At 34.1% G+C, this 20552-nt stretch overlaps 2 protein-coding genes and 1 long non-coding RNA gene across 6 annotated transcripts; 2 read left to right on the top strand and 1 right to left on the bottom strand.

Moving 5' to 3' along the window:
- Nucleotides 1-2198: 2198 nt before the first annotated feature.
- Nucleotides 2199-2607, bottom strand: LOC117781547. Its single transcript, XR_004617177.1, has 2 exons — nucleotides 2532-2607; nucleotides 2199-2472 (listed from the first exon to the last, which is right to left on the bottom strand). It is a non-coding gene; the product is annotated as an uncharacterized LOC117781547 (long non-coding RNA).
- A 1986-nt stretch (nucleotides 2608-4593) lies between these two features.
- On the top strand, nucleotides 4594-5314 carry LOC117781918. Its single transcript, XM_034618802.1, has one exon. It carries the CDS (start codon nucleotides 4644-4646, stop codon nucleotides 4971-4973), a length of 330 nt encoding a protein of 109 aa, XP_034474693.1. The 5' UTR covers nucleotides 4594-4643; the 3' UTR covers nucleotides 4974-5314.
- A 5176-nt stretch (nucleotides 5315-10490) lies between these two features.
- LOC117794481 lies at nucleotides 10491-20543 on the top strand. 4 transcript variants are annotated; one of them, XM_034635095.1, is made up of 8 exons: nucleotides 10492-10680; nucleotides 14230-14748; nucleotides 17270-17612; nucleotides 17970-18373; nucleotides 18436-18557; nucleotides 18626-18741; nucleotides 19080-19197; nucleotides 19259-20543. In XM_034635095.1, the coding sequence occupies exons 2-8, from the start codon at nucleotides 14445-14447 to the stop codon at nucleotides 19727-19729; spliced, it is 1878 nt and encodes a 625-aa protein (XP_034490986.1). In that variant the 5' UTR covers nucleotides 10492-10680; nucleotides 14230-14444; the 3' UTR covers nucleotides 19730-20543. The 4 variants fall into 4 exon arrangements, 3 of the variants coding, with proteins under 3 accessions (XP_034490986.1, XP_034490985.1, XP_034490988.1); XM_034635094.1 differs by having other exon boundaries at nucleotides 10495-10680; nucleotides 14201-14748; XM_034635097.1 differs by lacking the exon at nucleotides 10492-10680 and adding an exon at nucleotides 13236-13292 and having other exon boundaries at nucleotides 14210-14748.
- The last annotated feature ends 9 nt before the right edge of the window (nucleotides 20544-20552 follow it).

The following is a 20552-nucleotide window of genomic DNA, read 5'->3' as shown; positions in this document are numbered from 1 at the left end:
TTGTTTGATGCTCGACGGTCTAACTTACATATTTGTTTAATCTATTTAGTGAATACTTCAAAGCCTTTGTTCTCAATAATAATTATAAATTTAACCTACTACTAAGAAACAGTTGCCTTAGGCATACATGTGCCATTAAAGATTGAATTTTTGATAGAAAATCTCTGGTATCTTTTGGCAAGTCTAATGAGTACCGAAAATTTACCTTAATTATATAAATCTGCTCACCATTTTGTGGCTTCAAGTTTTTTGCGTACGCATACGTAAAGAAATCAGAAAGTGTTGCTTCAACTTTTGGCTATTATTTTTCGCAAAAAAAAGCGCTGTAACTTTGTGCACCAAAAACAACATAAATAAAATGCCTGCCTCCTCCCCTTCCCCCTTCTCCACTGCCATTATACGTACAATTGAAAGTCTCATTAATTTCGTTGGCTTGCAATTTTAAATTTAGTTCAGATTGGCGGTTCCCCAGTTAATTAACACCTGTGTGTATGTATGTTTCAGACTTGCCTCTGTTTCTAGAGAACCAAATGGTGGCGGTTTTTGGAGGCTGGCAGCAACCACTTCAGTCACACTTTTGTGCGGTATCGCCGACGTCGCCGACGTCGCCGTGCGCTGACGCAAAGCGGAAGTGGCACTTTGCAGAAGAAACCGACGCCGCTCCTACTGCGGCTGCTGCTGCCACCAGCAAGCGTATCGAAAACCGAAACTTTTGATGAAAAAAGTTTGCAACAACAAACGCATTCTGGCCAACAGCAGCCCAGCTCAGCTCAGCTCAGACCCGTCCTCAAAACCGTCAAGCAACTTGCTATAATTCTCGCACATTGCCTCATGAATTTTGATTTTTTACATATTTTCTTCATTTTCTTTTTGTTTGTTTTTCTTCTTTTTCGTCGTGCTTAAAGCACGGGCTTAGATTTGAATAATGAGCTTGGGGTAAGGTGCACAAAACTGGCCAAACCAAATTGCATGTAAGCCAAAGCAGCTAAACAAATTTATACCTAGATAAGGACCAGAACAGAACAGGACAGGGCAGGGCCCAAAAACAATTGAAATGTGCGAGACGCAGAAAACTTTTGCGAGGCGCGACCAAAGTGCTCGTGAATTGTGGCCAAAAAAGGCAGAGTCCATGCCACCATGACAGGCAGCATGAAATACGGCCAAAATGCAGCCACAAGAATTCTGGTTAGTTGCTGTTAAGGCCAAAGGCTCTCGGTTCTCATAATTCATAAGCAGCAACTAACAGGGAGCCGCAAATTATGTGTGTGTGTGTTCGCCTTTGGCCGTATTATGCTTTTGACCAGCATGAAAAGCCGCCGGGATGGAATTGAATTGACTGTCTGCAATTCTCGAGATTTGCCTAATTGTAAAGCAACATCAAAGACAACTACTTAAGGCTGAAGTTACTGCATCTCATGTCAGTCATTCCCGCCCACTGTCTATTTCTCTGTCTCACCCAATTCATTCTCTATCTCTTATGGTAATGCGCAGCAGCAACAAAAGTTTGTCACAAAGGAAAAAAAAGAAGACACTTTGGAGTAGAAGAAACTGCAACAGGGGCAAGTTTTTACTCAGTGGTAGCCGCAGCTAGAATGCTGATGACTTTGGTAACAACTTAAATTGTTTGGCAGCACTGTGAATATACTCTCCGAGTGAGGGCAAAGTTGAAATGCGTTTAGGGACTGTCGATTTGTAAGTAAACTCGAGCTTCTAATACCGCCAGTAGTTTGTATTAGCGACGTCAGGCGCTTAAGCCAATTATACTACCAACTTTATCTCATGACTGCAATTTTCTTTCTTCTCACAAATTGTTGTCATACTTTTAAATTTATCTGAAAGTTTTTTATGAGAATAAAAAATATTAAATAAATAGTATACCACTTTCAACTAATCTAAGTTCATCATCAAAGCTAACTTTTAGGTTTAAAATTTATGTACAAGACTTTTTAATAAAAAAAAAATGCAGTTTTACTGTTTAAAATATAACATACTGAAAATAGATTGATGTTAATGATAAATTTATAGAAAATAAAAAAAAAAATTGTTAAACAGAGCTAATATTATATCGTCATGCTGCAAATATACTCTAACTCTTTTAATGCTCAGGATTCTATTAACACACAACTAAATTCATTTTAATATAAACATTTTATATGAGTTAAATTAAAATAAATCACTTTCTTTGAGAAAACAATTTGTATAATTTACTTTCCCAGCTTAAAGTGTATATAAGTGCCTAATAATATTAAAACAATAAACAGATTATAAAAAACACACAACATTATTCCCAAATTTGTCCAATGTTGAGGTGGTTTTAGTTGCCTACAATAGGATATTAGGCCACCACTTTCAGATTTCTCCTCAGACATTTCGACCCGCTGCCGTTGTTGCTCCAATTGATTGACATCGATTATAACCTCTGGGATCTCATCGGAATTTATACCGTCATCCAGTAATATTTCGCGGCTTTCACTTAAAAGACACTACTTTTTATAAACGGTTTAAAAGATGTTCAATTTAATTAGATTTACCGGTTGGTCATTTTTTTTTTACGTGGAACAATTCAAGATTTACAACACGTTGTTATTAGCTTGAAGGCAATTCGCAAACTGATTTGAACGACATCTGGGAATTTGTTTTCTTCAAGTGTTGCTCTTTAGCTTTGATTGAAAGTCGCAAAATTATGCTACAATCAGCATAAATATTCTGAGAAGCCATTTGTTCGTCTGGTCTCCCTTCATTGAATGTGATACAATGATATTATAATTTTAATGTACATTCGATTTCAATATTTACATTACACTAAAATAATATTTCACAATTGCAACATATTATGCCAGTTTCAGTGACTAATTTAATTTTTTATTGTATTTATTTTACATTATGCAACTTAATTTAATTCCAAACACCATCAAAATGTGTGAATACCCTGTAACTTTTTACAATATCTAACTAGGGTATTATAAGTTTATGCTAAGTTATGTAACAGATATCAAAGTTCTTTGGACTTTATACGACTTATATTTATATTTATATTTAGATGCTAGTTTTATATTTTAGGGACCATAGTTTATGGGGATATCAAAAAAATCGGCTACTGTTTTACATTATAATTTTCCCTTATAATTAATTATATTATATTTTATTTTTATTAAAATGCCGAACCGAGTCCTTATATATATTATAAGTAGTTGTGTGTCTATTACCTTTAAACTCAAATTAAGGGTATTAACACTTCTTTTCTCGTATATTTTACAATACAAGTATTCAATTATGTAGAATATTGGAGTGCAACAAACTAATTATAAATTTTAATGCATTTTGCTTGGGGTCATTTGACGCTTTCGGAATGAGTGACTTCCCAAAACACCAGTTGCAGTTAGTTTCATATATTGTTATCTAACAATTACACAGTATTTGATTTCAGTTTAAATCAATACACAAATAAGCTTTATATACTTGCATTGTTGTAAACTAAACCATAAAAAAGCCTATAGTAAATATCAGCAACAAATATTATTCCAATGTAAACAGAAATGTACAGCAATTGCTTAAGTATTTATGTGTGTGTAAATATGGTGTTTAAACATGAGTTTATGATCGGTTAACGGGCGCGAAATAAAAACAAAAAAATCTGTTGTCGAATATTAAATACCCCTTAAAATATAATTTATAAATTAGGGATAGTAATTTAATTAAGTTAAATTTACAAAGAAGTTTTTTTGATTTCCATAAATTCTACATTAAAAGCAAATTAAAGTATATATAGATAAGTTAATATATTTTTTATCAAATTAAAGTACATTTATAAGTCAATATGAGTATGCAACGAAATCATTTTTACTTATTGTACTTATTTTGTATTTAAACCAATTTTTTTCTCATCACATTTATACATTTAAAAATTTTACATTAGTTCGGCAACAATTTCGAAAATTTTTAAAGTACAACAATGTACTATCTGGTTTAAAATAGAGACACTACGTCATCAAATTGTAACTTAAGGAAGCTGCGTCTTATTGAATGTCTGACTCATCTAAAAATTTGTGGTATTTGTGGCCTTTGAAATGCAATCTGTCCATGCGCTGCAAACGAAAACGCAACGTCACAAAAATTTTGTTTATGTTCACTCACTTTGTATTTTTGTCGAAAGAAATTACAGCGCTGGAAACTGAAAAGTATTTCATTGATGATGGAAGTGAACGACAATTGCTCGTTTATAGGAAAGATCAACAAAAATCATTAAGTCAACAATTTTGTATACAAAATATAAAGATGTCAGAGCTTAATTAGTACATAAGACATTATGGCTAAAGACGGCAGAGAGACGTAGAATTATTGAAGTCATAATTGATAAGGTTGCAGTTTTGAAAGAGTCAAGAAACCAGAATTGTTATAAGTACGAGTATTCTCGGAGTCTCACTTATCTTATCTGAGTCAGAAACGCAAACACAAACACACTCAACACTCAATACAACTGTCAGAGCTTGTTGTTGTAGCTGAGTTTTGTTGTTGTTGCCCATTAACACCTTTGTGCTGTGTGATAATGAGGCAGACAATAACTGCTCACTGACGACAAACTGGTCGACTGTTCGACTGATCGGTTGACGGCTCGATTAGTTAAAAGACGCACGCGGAACGGTATGGACACGGACGAGAAGAAGGCGGGCACATCGTCCGGCCATGATGAGATCGATTTTACCAGCGGCTACGAGACACAATATCGCAAGGAGTATAGTCCATTGAAGCCAATTTATGTACCGCCGCCGGATAAACGAAATGCCTGGTTCCGAAGTTGGTCAACGATTGTATTGATTGTCTTTCTAGCGAGTGTGTTCCTCCTTGGCACTGTTCTACTCGTGGTCCAGGTCTTCACAGCAAGTGCTCTCCAGGTGTTCCTCATTGTAGCTGGCTATGTGGCGATAGCGGCAATTATGATATGGCTAGAAGTGCAGAGCATCAAGGTGCGGTGATTTGGAAAAGTTAGTCATCTTCACCTCTCTCAATTGTGACTAATGTGACGAAATATTTTTGCGGAGACTTAAGTGTTGTGTCAACTTATTAAAAATTATCATTTATAAATGAAAAGACTTTAATATAGTTAATACTGTTATCAACTAGATTTTAAATACGATTCACTAAAATTATTATCGAAAACAAAAGTAAAAAAAACGTTTGGATTATATATTTATATATGTACCTTTAACTTCGTCGTTTTGATATGACTGTGTGTGCGTGTGTCTTATATACAAACCTGCTAAGTGTAATCAAACCGCTTTTTACGACCAATAAATGAAGCAACCAATCCATAAAAGTGTTCTCTATTCATTGTGTACAAGATAAGCAAAATTCAATTGAAACCTAAATCAATATTTGTTAGCTGTTGCATTAACTGGCAAAAAAAATACAATTGGTAACACAACAAAACTTTCAGCCATGAAGGTCAACTTGTAGTTCAAAAGCCAAAAGCAAACTAAAAACGATAAACACTCCCTATCACTTGCACAACAACCATTCATTGCATTCAAATAAAAACCAGTTAATGTTATAGCTAATTTTAGTTTATCTGCATAATATCTATCGTCTAAAATTTGGAAATGGAATATCTCCAGCTTTTATTCTGCACTTAGTAATCAAATTAAATTAAACCTTACAGTGGCATTGAGTTGGTAATTTGTAAACACAACTTTCAACATGCGATTACAAATTGCTTTCACTTTTGCAAAGGAAAGCAAAACAATCAAAATCTCATCCTTCGGACTCAAAATAGTGCAAGCGTTGGGGCACTAAACTTTAATTTCCGCTGACAAAGGACGACAGGATGGGGATAACAGCTGACTTACCTTAATTACTCTCTCTTTCGTTCTCCTGCAAAGAACGTCGAGCCATGCTAATTATTTGCAGTGTGCACTATATGCTTCTCTCTTCATATTTCTTTCAGTCTCTTTCTCTCGCATCTATCTGTGTATGTGAGTCTGACTCGTGATCCAGACGAAAATGCCGGCGTATTTAATTATAATGGCAAAGTGCGCTTAGCTTAAGCATTAATGCTATTTCCGTTTGTTGACGGCCAATGCGATGAAGATGCGAACCAGGAACGAAGGACCAAATATATTTATTTTGTGCAAAGCAAAAGGCGTGGTTTTTTTTCCGTATTTTTCTATTTTTGTTCACTTTCGGATAAGAGTGGCTTTCTAATTAGAAGCCATGTTCTTTAGACATAATTTTTCTTTGACTGAACAAAAGATTACGCTGGATCATACATTTTGCTTTGCTTTCGTTAAAAACCCTATTTTTGTAATCAGCTTTCTTCGGTTAATTGAAGAATTTAATTATAATAAAATCTGTATTTTGAGTATTAACATTATCCTTATCAAAGTTCTGGCTCTTGAAGATTACTCGAATTTTTGCATCGTTTGGCCTTTTTTTATATTTTGGATAAGAATGGGCGACATTAATACATATTGCTTTAATAGTAAAATTTTTATACTCGTTACTTAAAAAATAAGTTATCGGGTGTATTGGGCTCGTTGGAATGTATATAACAGGGAGAAGGAGGCATCTCCGACCCCATAAAGTATATATATTCTTGATCAGCATCAACAGCCGAGTCGATATAGCCATGTCCGTCTGTCTGTCCGTCCTTGTGAGCGCCTAGATCTCAGAGACTATAAGAGATAGAGACACCAGACTTTCACACGTAGATTTCTATAGACCCCACGCAGGTCAATTGTTTTACAATTTTGACACGCTGTCCGTTCGTCTCAGAGACTAAAAGAGATAGAGTGTATTTTATGTTTTTCAGAGCATTTATTCATTTTCATTTATTGTTATCCTGCCACTCGACCAATATTGTCGATAAATGCATTATTGTATCAAAAGCTGACTGCATTCATTGTTTTTCACAACAATTTTTTATTTACGAGTATTTGCTGGAAATATTTAAAATGTATACAAAGCTCAAATAAAACACAATATTTATGTTTTAAAGTCAATTGCACAACAATTTGTTAAAAGCACAACAAGGCAAATACTAACAACTGCGGCGAGTGCTGCTTCTTTTGTTATCTTGAGAAATGTACATTAAAGTTTGCTTAATTTAATCTCACTTGAATGCTTTTAATTTAGTTTCTCAAACGTTGGTAAACCAAACGTGAACAAGACTTGATGGAAAGTCTCCGGCAACGAGTGTTGTCAAGCACAGGACTCAGGACCCCATGGCAACATGTCAACGTTCAGATTTATTATAAAAGTAGAATCGGGTCTATTGCAGTGTATAATGAAATGTTATTAATAGATTCTAAGTATTAAACAGTTATAGTTCGACTCAAGCAAATATATAAGCTTAGTCTGAAGTGATGGAGAGTGAGAGTCTATTAATTCCGATTAACAATACCTATACAAAACGAGGTCTTCCACCTCTCTCAATATCTTATAAATATAATATTATTTTAAGTATTACTTTCTTTTTTAACTCAGACGAGATTCAATAAATAACACATAAATTCACGAAAGTATAACATTTAATTATATGCAGATTGAATACATAAAAGCCTCAGTTAAATATTTATTTGTGCAATTTATGCATATATGCTTAAATATAAAACTCGTATATGTACTTTGTACATTGTACAATGTACATGCATACTTCTTTTGTTTTTTTTTTTTTTTTTTTTAAATGCAACCGCAACACTCTTAATTAGAGTAATTATTTTAAATTATTCTCACAAAAATGCACGAAAATATGCATTTTATAATAGTCATAAAAATTGTTTAATAATTGCACTTTAAATTTCTGAGGTATCAACCAATTGTGGCAATTCCAGTTGTCATTCAGATTATTCGAATACCAGCGTATATAAATATTCAATTAAGTTAAAACTGTCATTTTGTGATAATCTGCTGCTGTTTCCACAGCTGATTTAGTTCTAACCAAAAATCCCGAATCGTTTGCAATCAAAATAAACTTATTTCAAGTGTCGACTGCTTTGGTATCATTTGTCAAGAAAATTGGCCAATATTTAATGTAGAGCGTATAGAGTTGAAGGCTGTGCGAAAGTCGAGTACTAAAACAGCAAAGAAGAAGAAGAAAACAGTATTTGATGATCTATAAAATATTAATTATTCTAATTTTAAAATAAAATATAACGACTAAAAACAATTAGCAAAAAAAAATTTTCCTTTTTTTTTAAGAATATCTGAATAAAATTTGCCAATGCTGTACGAAAAGCTAAGCAGTTGAACAATTTTCTTTATTTTTTCTAAAATCTTGTTGATCTTGATTTGTAAACTTCTAAGTGCTGAACCAGAAGTACAAACACTACCAGCTGAATTATTCTATAAAGCATAGATGTAACGAGTAACGAGCATGTCAATGCATTTTGTGACATCTTTTATTTATTCTCTAAGCAGAAAATGCCCGAAAAAGTCAAGAGTATGCAAACAACATGCATAAATTACCACAAAGAGACACGTTGAGCATCAAGCGTTGTCCTCGGCCATCGTACTAGTCCTGCCATACTTCAGCACTGCAATGCAAAAATGTGTTGAAATATTAAAACCAAAACATAAAAAATGAGAGAGAAGGTTATAGGGAGGAGGGGAGGAGGGGAGCAGACCACACTGAAAATGGTAGCCAAATGCAGATGAGCTGCATTCTTTCTATGGCAAAGTTTTTGGACACTTTTGTGAAAGCCTAACAGGCCACTTTAGTTTTAACCTCAAAGTTTGCTGTGTGCACCGACCTCGTTGCACTTTTGTTGGGCATTGGCCTTTCATGTCATTTAACTATTTTTAGTTTTTTATACTCTGTATTGAAAATGTGTCGAAAATTGGGAATTTCGGTTAAGACATGGGCAACAACAAATTTAAGAAATTATATGCATTGCTGAACAGCTTTTTCAAGTGAACTCTTTGCTCTGAATTAGAAATATTGAAATAACTAATCAGTGCAGTGCAATTCTTTACTGTTATGCTAGGAACAGGATAACAGCTATTCAAGCACTATTAGTCTTATTTGTTATCCATTCTCTCTCTTTCTGTCTCAATCCACCTCTCACTCGCTCTTTACTTTGTAGCAATTCGCAAGGACAATTGTGTAGAGCACACTGTTGATTGCCAGGCCAGCACAATAAGAATCTATACAAATGCATGTGGGCCTGAAGTGGTCTGAGTGTCTGTGAATGGACTATATTTATTTTAATTTAAGTCAGTAGCACAATGCATAAGCTGCTCCTAAGGCCTTAATCTACACATTAAACAAATTTATTAACATAGTTCCCAATACATACGTATTCCAGCAACGTTCTTAGCTTTATTTTTTTTTAATTTCTTATGTTCGAATGTTGAGTGTTTTGGGTGTATTTACTTCTGCCGCGATTAATTTATTTTTTTTTTTTTGGTTGCTACTGCTTTTAATGGCATGTCAATTAATTTGACATTTAATAGTATGTTGCATTGTTTTACTTGGCACATGGCATATTTGCTTATTATACCCTGTTTTCATTCAAGGCGTGAATGGGGTATGGATCTAGGACAGGAAAAGACAGGCAACTATTACATTTTTTATATTATTTAATATACATAATGGACAACAAAGCACAGGGTATTTTCTCGGCATACGCTCTTGTCTGCAGTAATTTACCTTGATTATTTATTGTTTAATGTTTGCGAAATGCAAACAAATTGGGCTGACATATTTTATGCTTGCCTTTATTGTCACGTGTCGCTTGCCAATGATGCCAGCATATTATATTTATGAATATCACAAATAAATCAGCCATCCAATGGCCTGTTAATGTGTTAATAATTTCATGCAGTTACCGCTCCGCTTGCCTACACTTTATTAATAGGTAATTGCAGTTGCATTGTATTTAAAGAAATTATAACTAACATAAATTAAAACCAAAAACAATGATTTCGTTTATTTTAAATAAAGAAAGTTAGCTTTGAGTAAAGTATTTTTATTATAGTACCAAAACATATTTTATGCAGCTCAGAAGTTTATTGAATTGAATCGGATAAAGTTGAAAAATTCTAAACTTCATGTTATTATAACTTGTATAAAATAAATTAAATTAATAAACAAATTTTTTAATTCCTCTTATCAATTATTTAACTTGTTTTATACTGTGGGTTTTTTAATTAAACATTAAAAAACGTTTTCACTGCACAACGTTACGTATGTGTAATTTAATTTGATTCTGGCAACATTAATGGTTTTAGTCCAGACTTTGAAAAGCTTTTAGTAACTTTTATTTGAAAAAATTAACGTCTTTCTCTTAGAGCTTTTAAAGCTAACTACAAAAGGTAGTATTGCAGCCGTGTCTAGGCTGAGCTTTAAGCTTTAGTAAAATTAAAAAATATACAAATATTGACTTAAATATTCTAACAAATGGGAAGTCTACAATTAACTGAAACAATTTCAAAAATATCATGTGATTAGCTTGCTATTAAATGTAACAATAAATGTGAGAACGAATAATTTGAGTGGGCTGACAACCCTAGAACCGAAGCGCCTACCCAAGGAGCCCTAAAGCGCCGACGATGATGACAACGACGACTGCGTCTAGCAACGACGCAACCAATGTGAAAGCTTCTCAATTTGTCGTACATTTTCCGGCACAACAGACGCAATAATTTTTTGGCGGAGTCGCGAGAACTGTGTGTGTTAAACGCAAAGTATAAAATCAAAGTGAAAATGATTAAAAATGTACAAAAAAAATCTATGATAATTCAGAGACAAACCCAATTAAATTAAGTGCAAAGGAAACCAAAACAAAATTAAATTAATAAAATGTTGACCAAGAGCGAAATACTTTTTTGTTAACTGGGGAGAAAGCGAGAGAGAGTCACTGAGCAAGGGAGAAGAGAAAACTGTGCAAGAAAAGCAAGTGCAATAAACTGTGAATAATCCAGAATTAGCGCTGGGGAACAGAAATGCAACTGCTCTCTGTCCACGGGACGAGCAATGATAATTCTATTGCTGAATGTCCAGTTGATTCTCGTATATATATTATGCAAATTAATTTCAATTGGTTTGCACTCTGAATACACAAACGCAGCAGCAGCAGCCGCTTCGGCTTCATTTTCCTTCAGTAGTTGCTGTTATTCTTGTTGCTTGTAGTAGCGGTAGTTGTTGTTGTAGCTGTAGTAGTTGTAGTAGTAGTCGTAGTCGCAGTCGTAGTAGTAGTAACTATAGTTGTGAATAGTTTCCACTCAGTTTTTCCGTATACACAATTTGGACAACGATGATGCTTCTCTCCTGTGCTATCAGTTGAGAATTTTCCACATTTGCAGCTCGGAAAATGCTGAGAATACTCACCTGGCTACCCCCGCCTCTATTCGCCCCTTTAACCATTATAACAAGTGTGTGTTTACGAGTAAGCGTGCAAGTGTGTCCGGGTACGTGCTTGTCTTGATTTACCGGCTTTTGTAGCACAAACCCATGAAAATTGTTTCACAAGAATTTTTTAATCATACGTGCAGCACAAGTCGTGTTGAGTCTCAACCTCAACCTTAGCTTAAAGTAATTTAAAAAAAACGAAATTATAAAAACTATAAGCTCATGCAAGGAGGAAGTGCTCTACAAAATTATCCAACATTTTGTTCCAACACTATATCTAACATTTAAATACAAATGCATTCTAAGATTCCAAGCGGAAATAGAGTGTGTTACGATTTTTTTAGCTCAGTTATGGAAAGGTTAAATGTCGTCATATCTATAATATAATACTAATATAGAGCTTATAAAAAAATGTTAAGGCTTAAGAGATATCCTTAACTCTATTCAAATGAACTTAGACTTAAATTGATATTTAAGTGCAATATAACATAAGCACATAAATTTAAGTTTAAATTTAAAGTAACTTTCCTTAAAGCCAAAAAATCAACGATTCTACTCAACTACATAAAAGATGCTCTGTATTATTTAAACGTCCAAAGTAGCTTACACCCCAATGTACATTTAGTTAGTGTTCTTTTTTTTTAGCAATGACATAGTCAGATATAAGAAAGGGTGTTTAATTAATTCATTGGAATTTTCAAAATAAAAAATTTATTATGATTGATGTGTGAGAAAATTTAATCTTTCATTTAATAACTAATGTTCTGGAACCTACAGAACAGAGATCAAATGCCAAATTCTGGGGTAGATATACATACGTGTATATACTTTTAAATTAAAGAAAATACTTAGCAAAATGTAACAATGATAATAATGTCAGATAAGTAATATTTCTTATTAAAAAGTAACTAAAATAAATACATATGATAAAAAAAACAAATAAACTGAGATTTTAATCTTTATCAAGTTTTCTATTTACATATCTTGTGAGAACCTTCTTGATTAAATTTCCAACACTTTATTAAGCCCTTCAACATTTAATTTAACAATATTCATAAAGAACTACAATACACTTTTAATCAAAGATACTCATCCGCGCTCGGTTGACTAAAAATAAAATATCCGCCTGACTATAATAATAATAACAATTACAATAAGGGGAAAAAGGGAGACAACCGCCAGTAGGTTTAATCAACAGAAATCATTGCACGAGACTCTTATTAAAAAAGCAGTCGTGTCGTGTCGAAAAGAAACCGAAAATGTTAATTTATAAAAAAAAAAAAAAAAAAGAGTTTGAGTTCGAGCATGAGTATGGGTAAGAGTACGAATAGGAGAACGAGTACTCATACTTCTGATACTGTTGTTGGTGCTATTGCCATTGTAATGCAGGCAGTGGACACCGGCTGAGTGATTCTCGCCCTCCCGTCGCACAATCACAGCAATTGCGGGGCACACAGAGAGTCAGAGACTCTCAGGTTCTACAATAGGGACCGACAGAGAGACACCCATGTGAGTAGGGACAGCGTCGAGACGTCAGTTGCACAGTTTTGCACAAAAAACCAAAGCATAATCATGAATAATGAGCGCTTGTGATAAGTGCGCAGTGGGAAATGTGCGAATACACTTAAAAAAAATATTTTATAGAATAAAATGATTGCAGCTATTAAATTGAAGGTTTTTCTTTTTGTCTAAATTTACTTTTTAATTAACTTTAATTGTTTCCCCGACTCGGAAATGAACTTAAAGTGCTTAAAGGTTCTTTAAAAAGTAGTGTTATTAACGATGTTGAAACTGTCAAACTGGTTATCCAGCTGGGCAGCCAATTTCCTACTGGGCACTCGCTAAGCTCGCTTTGGACTCCCGGTTGACCGCTCATTGCGCCCAGACTTGCAGTATGAAACGGGAATTGGATCGGTTCGGTTCGTTAAATGGTCGGCAAAGGTGAAATGTCTGTCAAGAGCTTAAAATTATATAGAAAAACTTTGAGAGAATTAAATAAAAGCTAATTGATTTCTGTGTAAATTTCAATTTGAAAACGTTTTCCAAGAAGAAAAGCTACATTTTTTTTTTTCTTACATATATATAAGTATGTATCTATATTCTTTTTATATTTGATTAGTTATGCTTGCCGCCCAAGTGCCTGTGTCACAGTTTGGATTTATTTTATTTGCGCCGTAGTTTGCCGCTTAGTTTGTCAACTTCAATTGATATTAATTTACTTTCTTCACATTTAGCTGTTGGATGTATTTGTAACTGTACATGTGCCGCTGACTGTCAGCCTTGTATGCGATCAGATTTAAGCACAAAGGTCAGCAAATAAACAAATTGTCGCATATAAAATGGTTGTTTATCATTCTGAAGAACAACAAAATATATGGCAAATTTTTCACACAAATTCGCAAAGTCGTAGTAAAAGTATTTTTAGATACGATTGCAAGTTTTGAGACTGAAAACTGTCAAAGACTTTCCGAAAACTGTCACAAAAATTGTGCCAAAGACAGGTTTTTGGTCGGCATTTCCTAGGCTGACAACACAAGTAATTCAGCTAACTGCCAAATATGGCCAAAACTGCATCGTAACTATGTCATTTAGATAGCAGCCACATATATAGAAATAACTATCTATATATACTTAGCAGATGATGCAAATTCAATCGTGATCAGCTCGATACTATTCTGGTCATATCGTGTATATACAAAACTGTGATTTCATTTGCATACAAAACACTTGAGAGATATCATTAAATTTCAGACTCAATGCCTGGCATTTTAATGAGTAAAAACAAAATTAAAATACTTTTAAACTTAACATAAACTATTCCATCTTCGTTCTCTATCTCCACGCTTAACTTATCAGTTCCAACAGTTTTTGGCAATTATGTAAAGTGTTTGCAGAAAATTTGCAAGTGAAAATGAATAAAATCGTGGTACCATAAACATTACGAAACTCAAACCTAAAAAAAAAAAACAAACAACTAACAAGCAAGAGGAAGAGAAAGTGTGAAAACTCTTGAAAAGTGCTGACAATTAAAAACAATTTTCGCAACAAACAAAAATTAAACAAAAATAAAATCACAATATAGAGCAAAACTAAATCTTGAATGTCACACAAAATGTTGCAAGTGCCGGCAACAACATTGTTGTTGCTCATTGCACTGCTTCAGCTAGCTGCCACTGTCGCTGTGGCAGCTGCAGCAACTGGAAACGGCGACACAACAACAACCAGCATCTTGGAGCGCCAAATTGATTCAAGTCTGCAGAATGCCAAGCTGATTGAGAGCAAAGTGCTGCCCGATTTGGTGGGACTGCAACGCAATCAGGAAGATGACAAGTGGCAACACATTTACCGGTTTATTGACGATGGCTTTCCAGTTTTAGAGCTATACGGGTATAAGACCAAGCCAGGTAAGTCTGAATGACAGACACACAAATTCAATTTAAAAGATACTTAAAAGGATTTGATTTTTTTATATCTGTGAGTCATGGAGCAAAGACCATTCGATATTTTTATTTGACAGTTGATTTCAAATTGACAAGTCAATTATATTTGAATTAAAGACGTAAAAAAACACTCAGCAACTAGTAATGTAATTTAAAAATACATCGAAAGATCGATTGTCGCGGAACCTATTTTGAACGACTTTTACTCGAATATATCTTTACAATATTAATTTTATTATTGTTTTATAGCATTACACTGTTTGATCGTTTGACATTACAAATGATTTGAAAACATAATATTTAATTTTACCAGCAACACTCAAGTCAATTGTTTTCATACTTAAGAACTTGATTTTCGTATAAGAATAATAACTGTAAAACTTAGTGTAAAAATTTTTACTTGTTTTTTATTTTCTGTACTTTACAAATGTTTAACTTTAACTTGAGAAATATATTCCAATTGCTGTGATTAGCAGAGCTATATGATGTTAACTTATAAAGGCAGAAACCTTGAATCTAAGAAAAAAAAAATTAAAAGGATTTAGATGTAGATATAGACTTGGCCATAAAATGTAAATATTAGTAGAATATATATGTACATATATGTATGTTCAACTCACCTGCATTTGTTTCTTATGATTTTTCCTGAGTCTGAGCAATTGACTTCCGAATTGTTTCTCAGCTGAGTTAATGGAGAGGTTTTGGTACATGAAGCATAGTGGATAAAGAAGACTTGAGGAAGGGGTCCAAAAAAAATTCGTTATCATATGTTGATCGTAGAAAAGTATATGAAAGCTTATCATGCAATTATTAAGCTCTAATATAAGAGCTATCCAAACAAATGGACGCATCAATAACTCAAAGTTCTGTCTCAGTTTCATCAATGCCACATAATGATCAAGCAATTGGCATGGTCTGAGGTGCAAGTGCTGTTGATAGTAAGCGTGCAACACCAGAAATCTTAAATGTGCTAGCAATGAGAGGACAAATGGCTGAAGACTCACAAAGAGCACAGCTGTTAGGCTGATAAAAGAGCTGATTTGTGAATTAGATCTGATATAGGGAATATGTTTAGTAAGCACTTGCATGGAGAGAGTTAAGGATTATATCACATAAACAAACAAAAATATCCACCAATTGACGCATGGTGGAAGTCCTTTAAGTCTTATAATCTTTCGATATATCAAAACAAATTCATCGAGAACGCACTGCACATGATCCTTGTAGTATATATAGACTATGACCAGACATACGACTGTATTCTGATATTTCATGATGAGCACACTGAGAAAATAAACCAATATTAAGGCATGATCGTTGGAATGTTCATAATTAGCCAGGGACGAAGCCAGAGGCAGTGAATCAATGTTACAATCAACTGCAGAACACGTATCCTTCTGAATTTGCCGCTTTGTGGCACATACTGGTAGATGTTGCAACCCAGTAGAGTTTTCAGCACTTCCAGCACTCGCAGTATTATCGAAAGAGCGGACATGACACAACTAACCCAGACGTGGAGCCGACTCAGGCACCAATTGAGTGGGTGGTGTTTCGGACATGTGGTGACTTTGATAAATTGACAACTTGTCGGTCTTAGCCAAATGACTGCATCATTTGTGAAATAGGCTCACCATCAAAAAAATATGGTCATGACCAAGAAGAGTAGTCCAAAAAAATATGATAAATTAAATCTTACTGTAGAAAAAAGCAAGTTAAAGAACTTGAGCGGGGAGTAAGAGACTAAATAATATTCTGTAACGAACAATAAGTAGCATTTCTTTAATATACTATGATTTCTAGTGATAAAAATAAATTCTCGTTTATTGATTTAATGAAATTTAGGAATTTCAGACGCAATTTTAAACTATCGAAAATGCAAAAGTAAAAGAAAAAGAATAATAAAAATTTTTTAAATATGCATGTTTTAATTATTTTGGTTTGTCAATAATTACAGTAAGCAGACAGATCTGTTTTAAGAAAATAAGTATACAGTTATCATATCGCTTTCGTTATTCAAATTGAAAATAAACTGTAAATATTTTTTTTTATTTTAGGTATCGCATTAGGTTCTGAGAACTACTAGTATGTTAAGTAACTTAATAAATTATTCTTGTACACGTACTCGAACTCGCGTTGCATAATGATGAACTCTAAAGTTTGATAAGCATCACTCCCATAAAATCGCACGTGAAGGCATTTCAGATAGTTGATATACTCAAAACCTAACTCTATATGCAAACGGTTGACTAGGTTTGGTATTAAACGAAATAGAAGGTTCATTGTCTCCTAATTATGATAAGGGAACGATCTTTAATCTTGAAAATTAAAATCTTTTTTTTAAGTCTTTCTAATTTATTGTAATTTATTGATACTCACATTAATTAAAGAATAAAGTGATCTGTTGTCTATTATAATTATAATCAATGGCAATATTTTGATCTAAAATCCAAAAATAATTTCTGATTCTTAAATTCATTAATTATAGATATACCTTACACATTAATTATACCCAAAATCGATGTGCGCAGCATTGAGAAGCCGCGATTGAAGGAGTTCATGTTGGAACACTTGGTGCCTGGTAAAATCTTTGATAGTTACAATGCCGTATCAACTGGCAAGGAAGAGGAGGAGCCAAATGGTAATGGAAATGGACATAAAATCGTTTTTCGTAAATTGGAGAAATCCCACAACAATGTTTGGCTACTCAATGGACAGCAAATACTCTACAAGCTTCGTATCAATGAACATTTGATGGCCATTGGAATTGATGGTTATTTGGGTGATAGAAAATCGCCCTACTCCAAGCGTAACATACAGGAAACGAACAAGTGAGTGACTTGTACCGTCCTCTCCCCATCCAACAGAATTTGCAATCAGCTTACACTTAGAGAAATGTATTTAGATTAAAGTTCAATATAAAAAAAAAAGAAATAGGAAATGTTGCAAATAATTTCTTATTTTCAATCAAGTTTAAAGAAGAAAAGTTTATAAAACTATTTAAAGCTCGAAATTTCTCTGAGTGTAAGTCTTAATGCTAGCAGTTTGTTTGCGGTCAAATAGTGCACTCATGCGAAATTTATCAGCACACAGACCTACAAAAGTTTTCTGGTCTAACTTTTGTGCCCACTTCCGTACTCCTTTGCCCCTCCACAACCCCCTACTGCCCCTCATCTTCTTCTCTGCAGTCGCTACAATGACCCACAGCCGCTGGAGCAGCCGAACATTACAAATGCACACGCCAAAGTGGAGCCCATTATTAAGGAATCAAAGGCCAGTCCATTGATGTCGTTTTTGGCCAACATGAAGACGGGCACAAAAGTGTTCCAACATTTTCTATCGAAAAGCAATCTGACACGCATTATGGATGATAATGCCTACACGGTTCTCATACCATCGGACAATGCCTTCCAACGTTGGCATCCCATCGATTGGGGATTTTATCCATTTAGTGTGCCCGAGTTCACCGAAAGTGTATTGCGTAATCATTTCCTGCCCATGCAGCGTCCATTGCGTATCTCCGATGTCAAGAACGTGGATCAAATGATTGTCCATACCATGGGCGGTGAGGATGTGGTATTCCATGGTCAACGTAAGCTCATCACTTCAATTCATTGCACAAAATTCAAGTAAATTTATGATTTGTATCAACAGCCACGCCCACTGTGAATAATGTGAGCATTATGTCCGACTACACGCTCTCCAATGGCAACCAGGTTTTCATTATTTCCGAAGTATTATTTGTCTCCGAGGCTGTGGTTTCCAAATTACATCAGGTAACATACGCGCACACACACACTCTCTTCTTTAATATATTAGCTAAAGTTGAATATTATTACCGCAGATGCACAAGGATAAGGAAACGCCTCCATTATTGGCATTCCCGTGGTTTGGTGCACAGTTTCTATCGCATTCATTCTTGGCCTTGGAGCGAGATTCTCGATTTACGCAAATCACAAGGTGACGTTTAATATTAATTGCTTGATTAATTGCTTAATTAATTACTTAAGAGAAAAATTTAAACATGATGGTTAAAATAGATTTAGGTTCAAGATTTAGATTAAAAAGTAATATTAATGTTCCTTATTGGAAGTTTTCTTAATACTAATTAAGATATTCTATAAAACTTGAGATATTTTATATAGTTCCAAATAGCTTGATAGGTCAAAATATTTTACAATAGGTGAAATTAGAGCGTAGTCTTTGATTTAGTCCTTGAAAACTCTTATTGAAAGCTCATACAAAATTTGTTAGAATATTTTACAAATTCTTATAATTTTTATAAACACACACCTCAGATATCTAAACAATGCGGAAATCGCTCCACACATCTCTGGAGCCAACTATACGTTCTTCGTGCCCGAAGACAAGGCCTTTGAAAAGCTGGGCTTCGACAGACTCTCCGATGATGTTATGGCAAGTGATCTAAACACTTTCTATACCAATATTTTATTTTAAATGTTATCTTATTTTATAGGCCTCGCAGCGTGGCATTAAGATGTTATTGAATCACTTTGTGCGTGGACGCCTCTACAATCGGGATCTGCGAGATAATGAGGTATTTGAGACTATTGGAGGCGGTCATTTGAAGATAACCCGAAATCCAGGAAGCAACTATACGAGCGTAAATAATGCACAGATTACAGAGAGCGAAGTGTTTGTCTATAATCTGGGCACCATGTACTATATAGACGATATACTTTATTCACATATGCTACGCGATCATATTACCAAATCGACTAAAACGAGATCAGATCGAAATGGTGGCGAGGGCGGCGGGGGTTCACGTAGTACCGTCCGTCCCAGTGATGTGGAGATTGTTCCCAATGAATTTGAGAGCGAGCATAATGGCGGTGATTATGCCATACATGGCGATGATGATGAGTTCGAGGATGAGATTATAACGCCAAAAGCGTTGCCCGTCCAGTTTTATGAGTTGCCCAAGTAAGGAATTGATTGATATATGAAATTGGATAAAATACTTGTAATAGTTTCGTGGGAAGTTTGGCCGAGCCGTAAGAGAGTTTGATATTGTGGGGAGTTTTAAATGTGTATGTGGACGCGCTTAAAGCGTTTTGTATAGTTCTGAGCTAATTTTTTAAAGATTTTTTAGTTAATATATAGTTTGCTTAAGTTTAGCATCGAAATGAGGCGGTGAAACGACGTATACTACAACAACAAGAACAAACATATACCTTATCCTAAAGTAAAATGAACAAACAACTTATCAGCAATTTCAAATGAAGCTTGTAGACATAGCGACAAATTGAAAAATAAAACACAGAAACAATTATATTATTGCAAAATTTAAAAATAAATTAAAAGAACTATATATACTTACATTATAATACATATATGTAGGAATACTACGAGTATATGCAATTAGGCGCTCTTCGGGTTTTTGTGCTTCTTATGAGTCTAACCATATGAGAGACGAGAAGAGAGGGCATAGCTAAAACATATCGGCTATTAACAAAAATTTAAAAATTATCTGACATTGAAGAGAGTAGTAAACGAAACTCAAACTTTGGAATTCATCGTAGCCAAGCGCAATAGTTGTGAACAAAGTAATATCTATAATGAATACGAGCATATTATTATGACAGATATTATACAATATTTTTAGTTTCTAATTAATATAATTATATGTATCTGTATCTGTGTATATGAGCAAGAGCAAGAAGAATAAGCAATGAAAACGAAACATGCAATTTTATAATAGTTTGTTAAAATAAAAATAAAGCCATAAAAGAGAACCAAAAGCCATTTTT

This window comes from Drosophila innubila (assembly GCF_004354385.1).
Source record: "Drosophila innubila isolate TH190305 chromosome 2L unlocalized genomic scaffold, UK_Dinn_1.0 4_B_2L, whole genome shotgun sequence".
Classification (NCBI taxonomy): domain Eukaryota; kingdom Metazoa; phylum Arthropoda; class Insecta; order Diptera; family Drosophilidae; genus Drosophila; species Drosophila innubila.
The sequence above is the reverse complement of the archived record's forward strand: the minus strand, read 5'-3'. Positions and strand labels throughout refer to the sequence as shown.

Coding starts and splice junctions, on each gene's coding strand:
- LOC117794481 (XM_034635095.1), top strand. CDS start 14,445: ATGTCACACAAAATGTTGCAAGTGCCGGCAACAACATTGTTGTTGCTC. Junction 14,749..17,269: donor CGGGTATAAGACCAAGCCAG/GTAAGTCTGAAT, acceptor CATTAATTATAG/ATATACCTTACACATTAATT. Junction 19,198..19,258: donor GACTCTCCGATGATGTTATG/GCAAGTGATCTA, acceptor CTTATTTTATAG/GCCTCGCAGCGTGGCATTAA.
- LOC117781918 (XM_034618802.1), top strand. CDS start 4,644: ATGGACACGGACGAGAAGAAGGCGGGCACATCGTCCGGCCATGATGAG.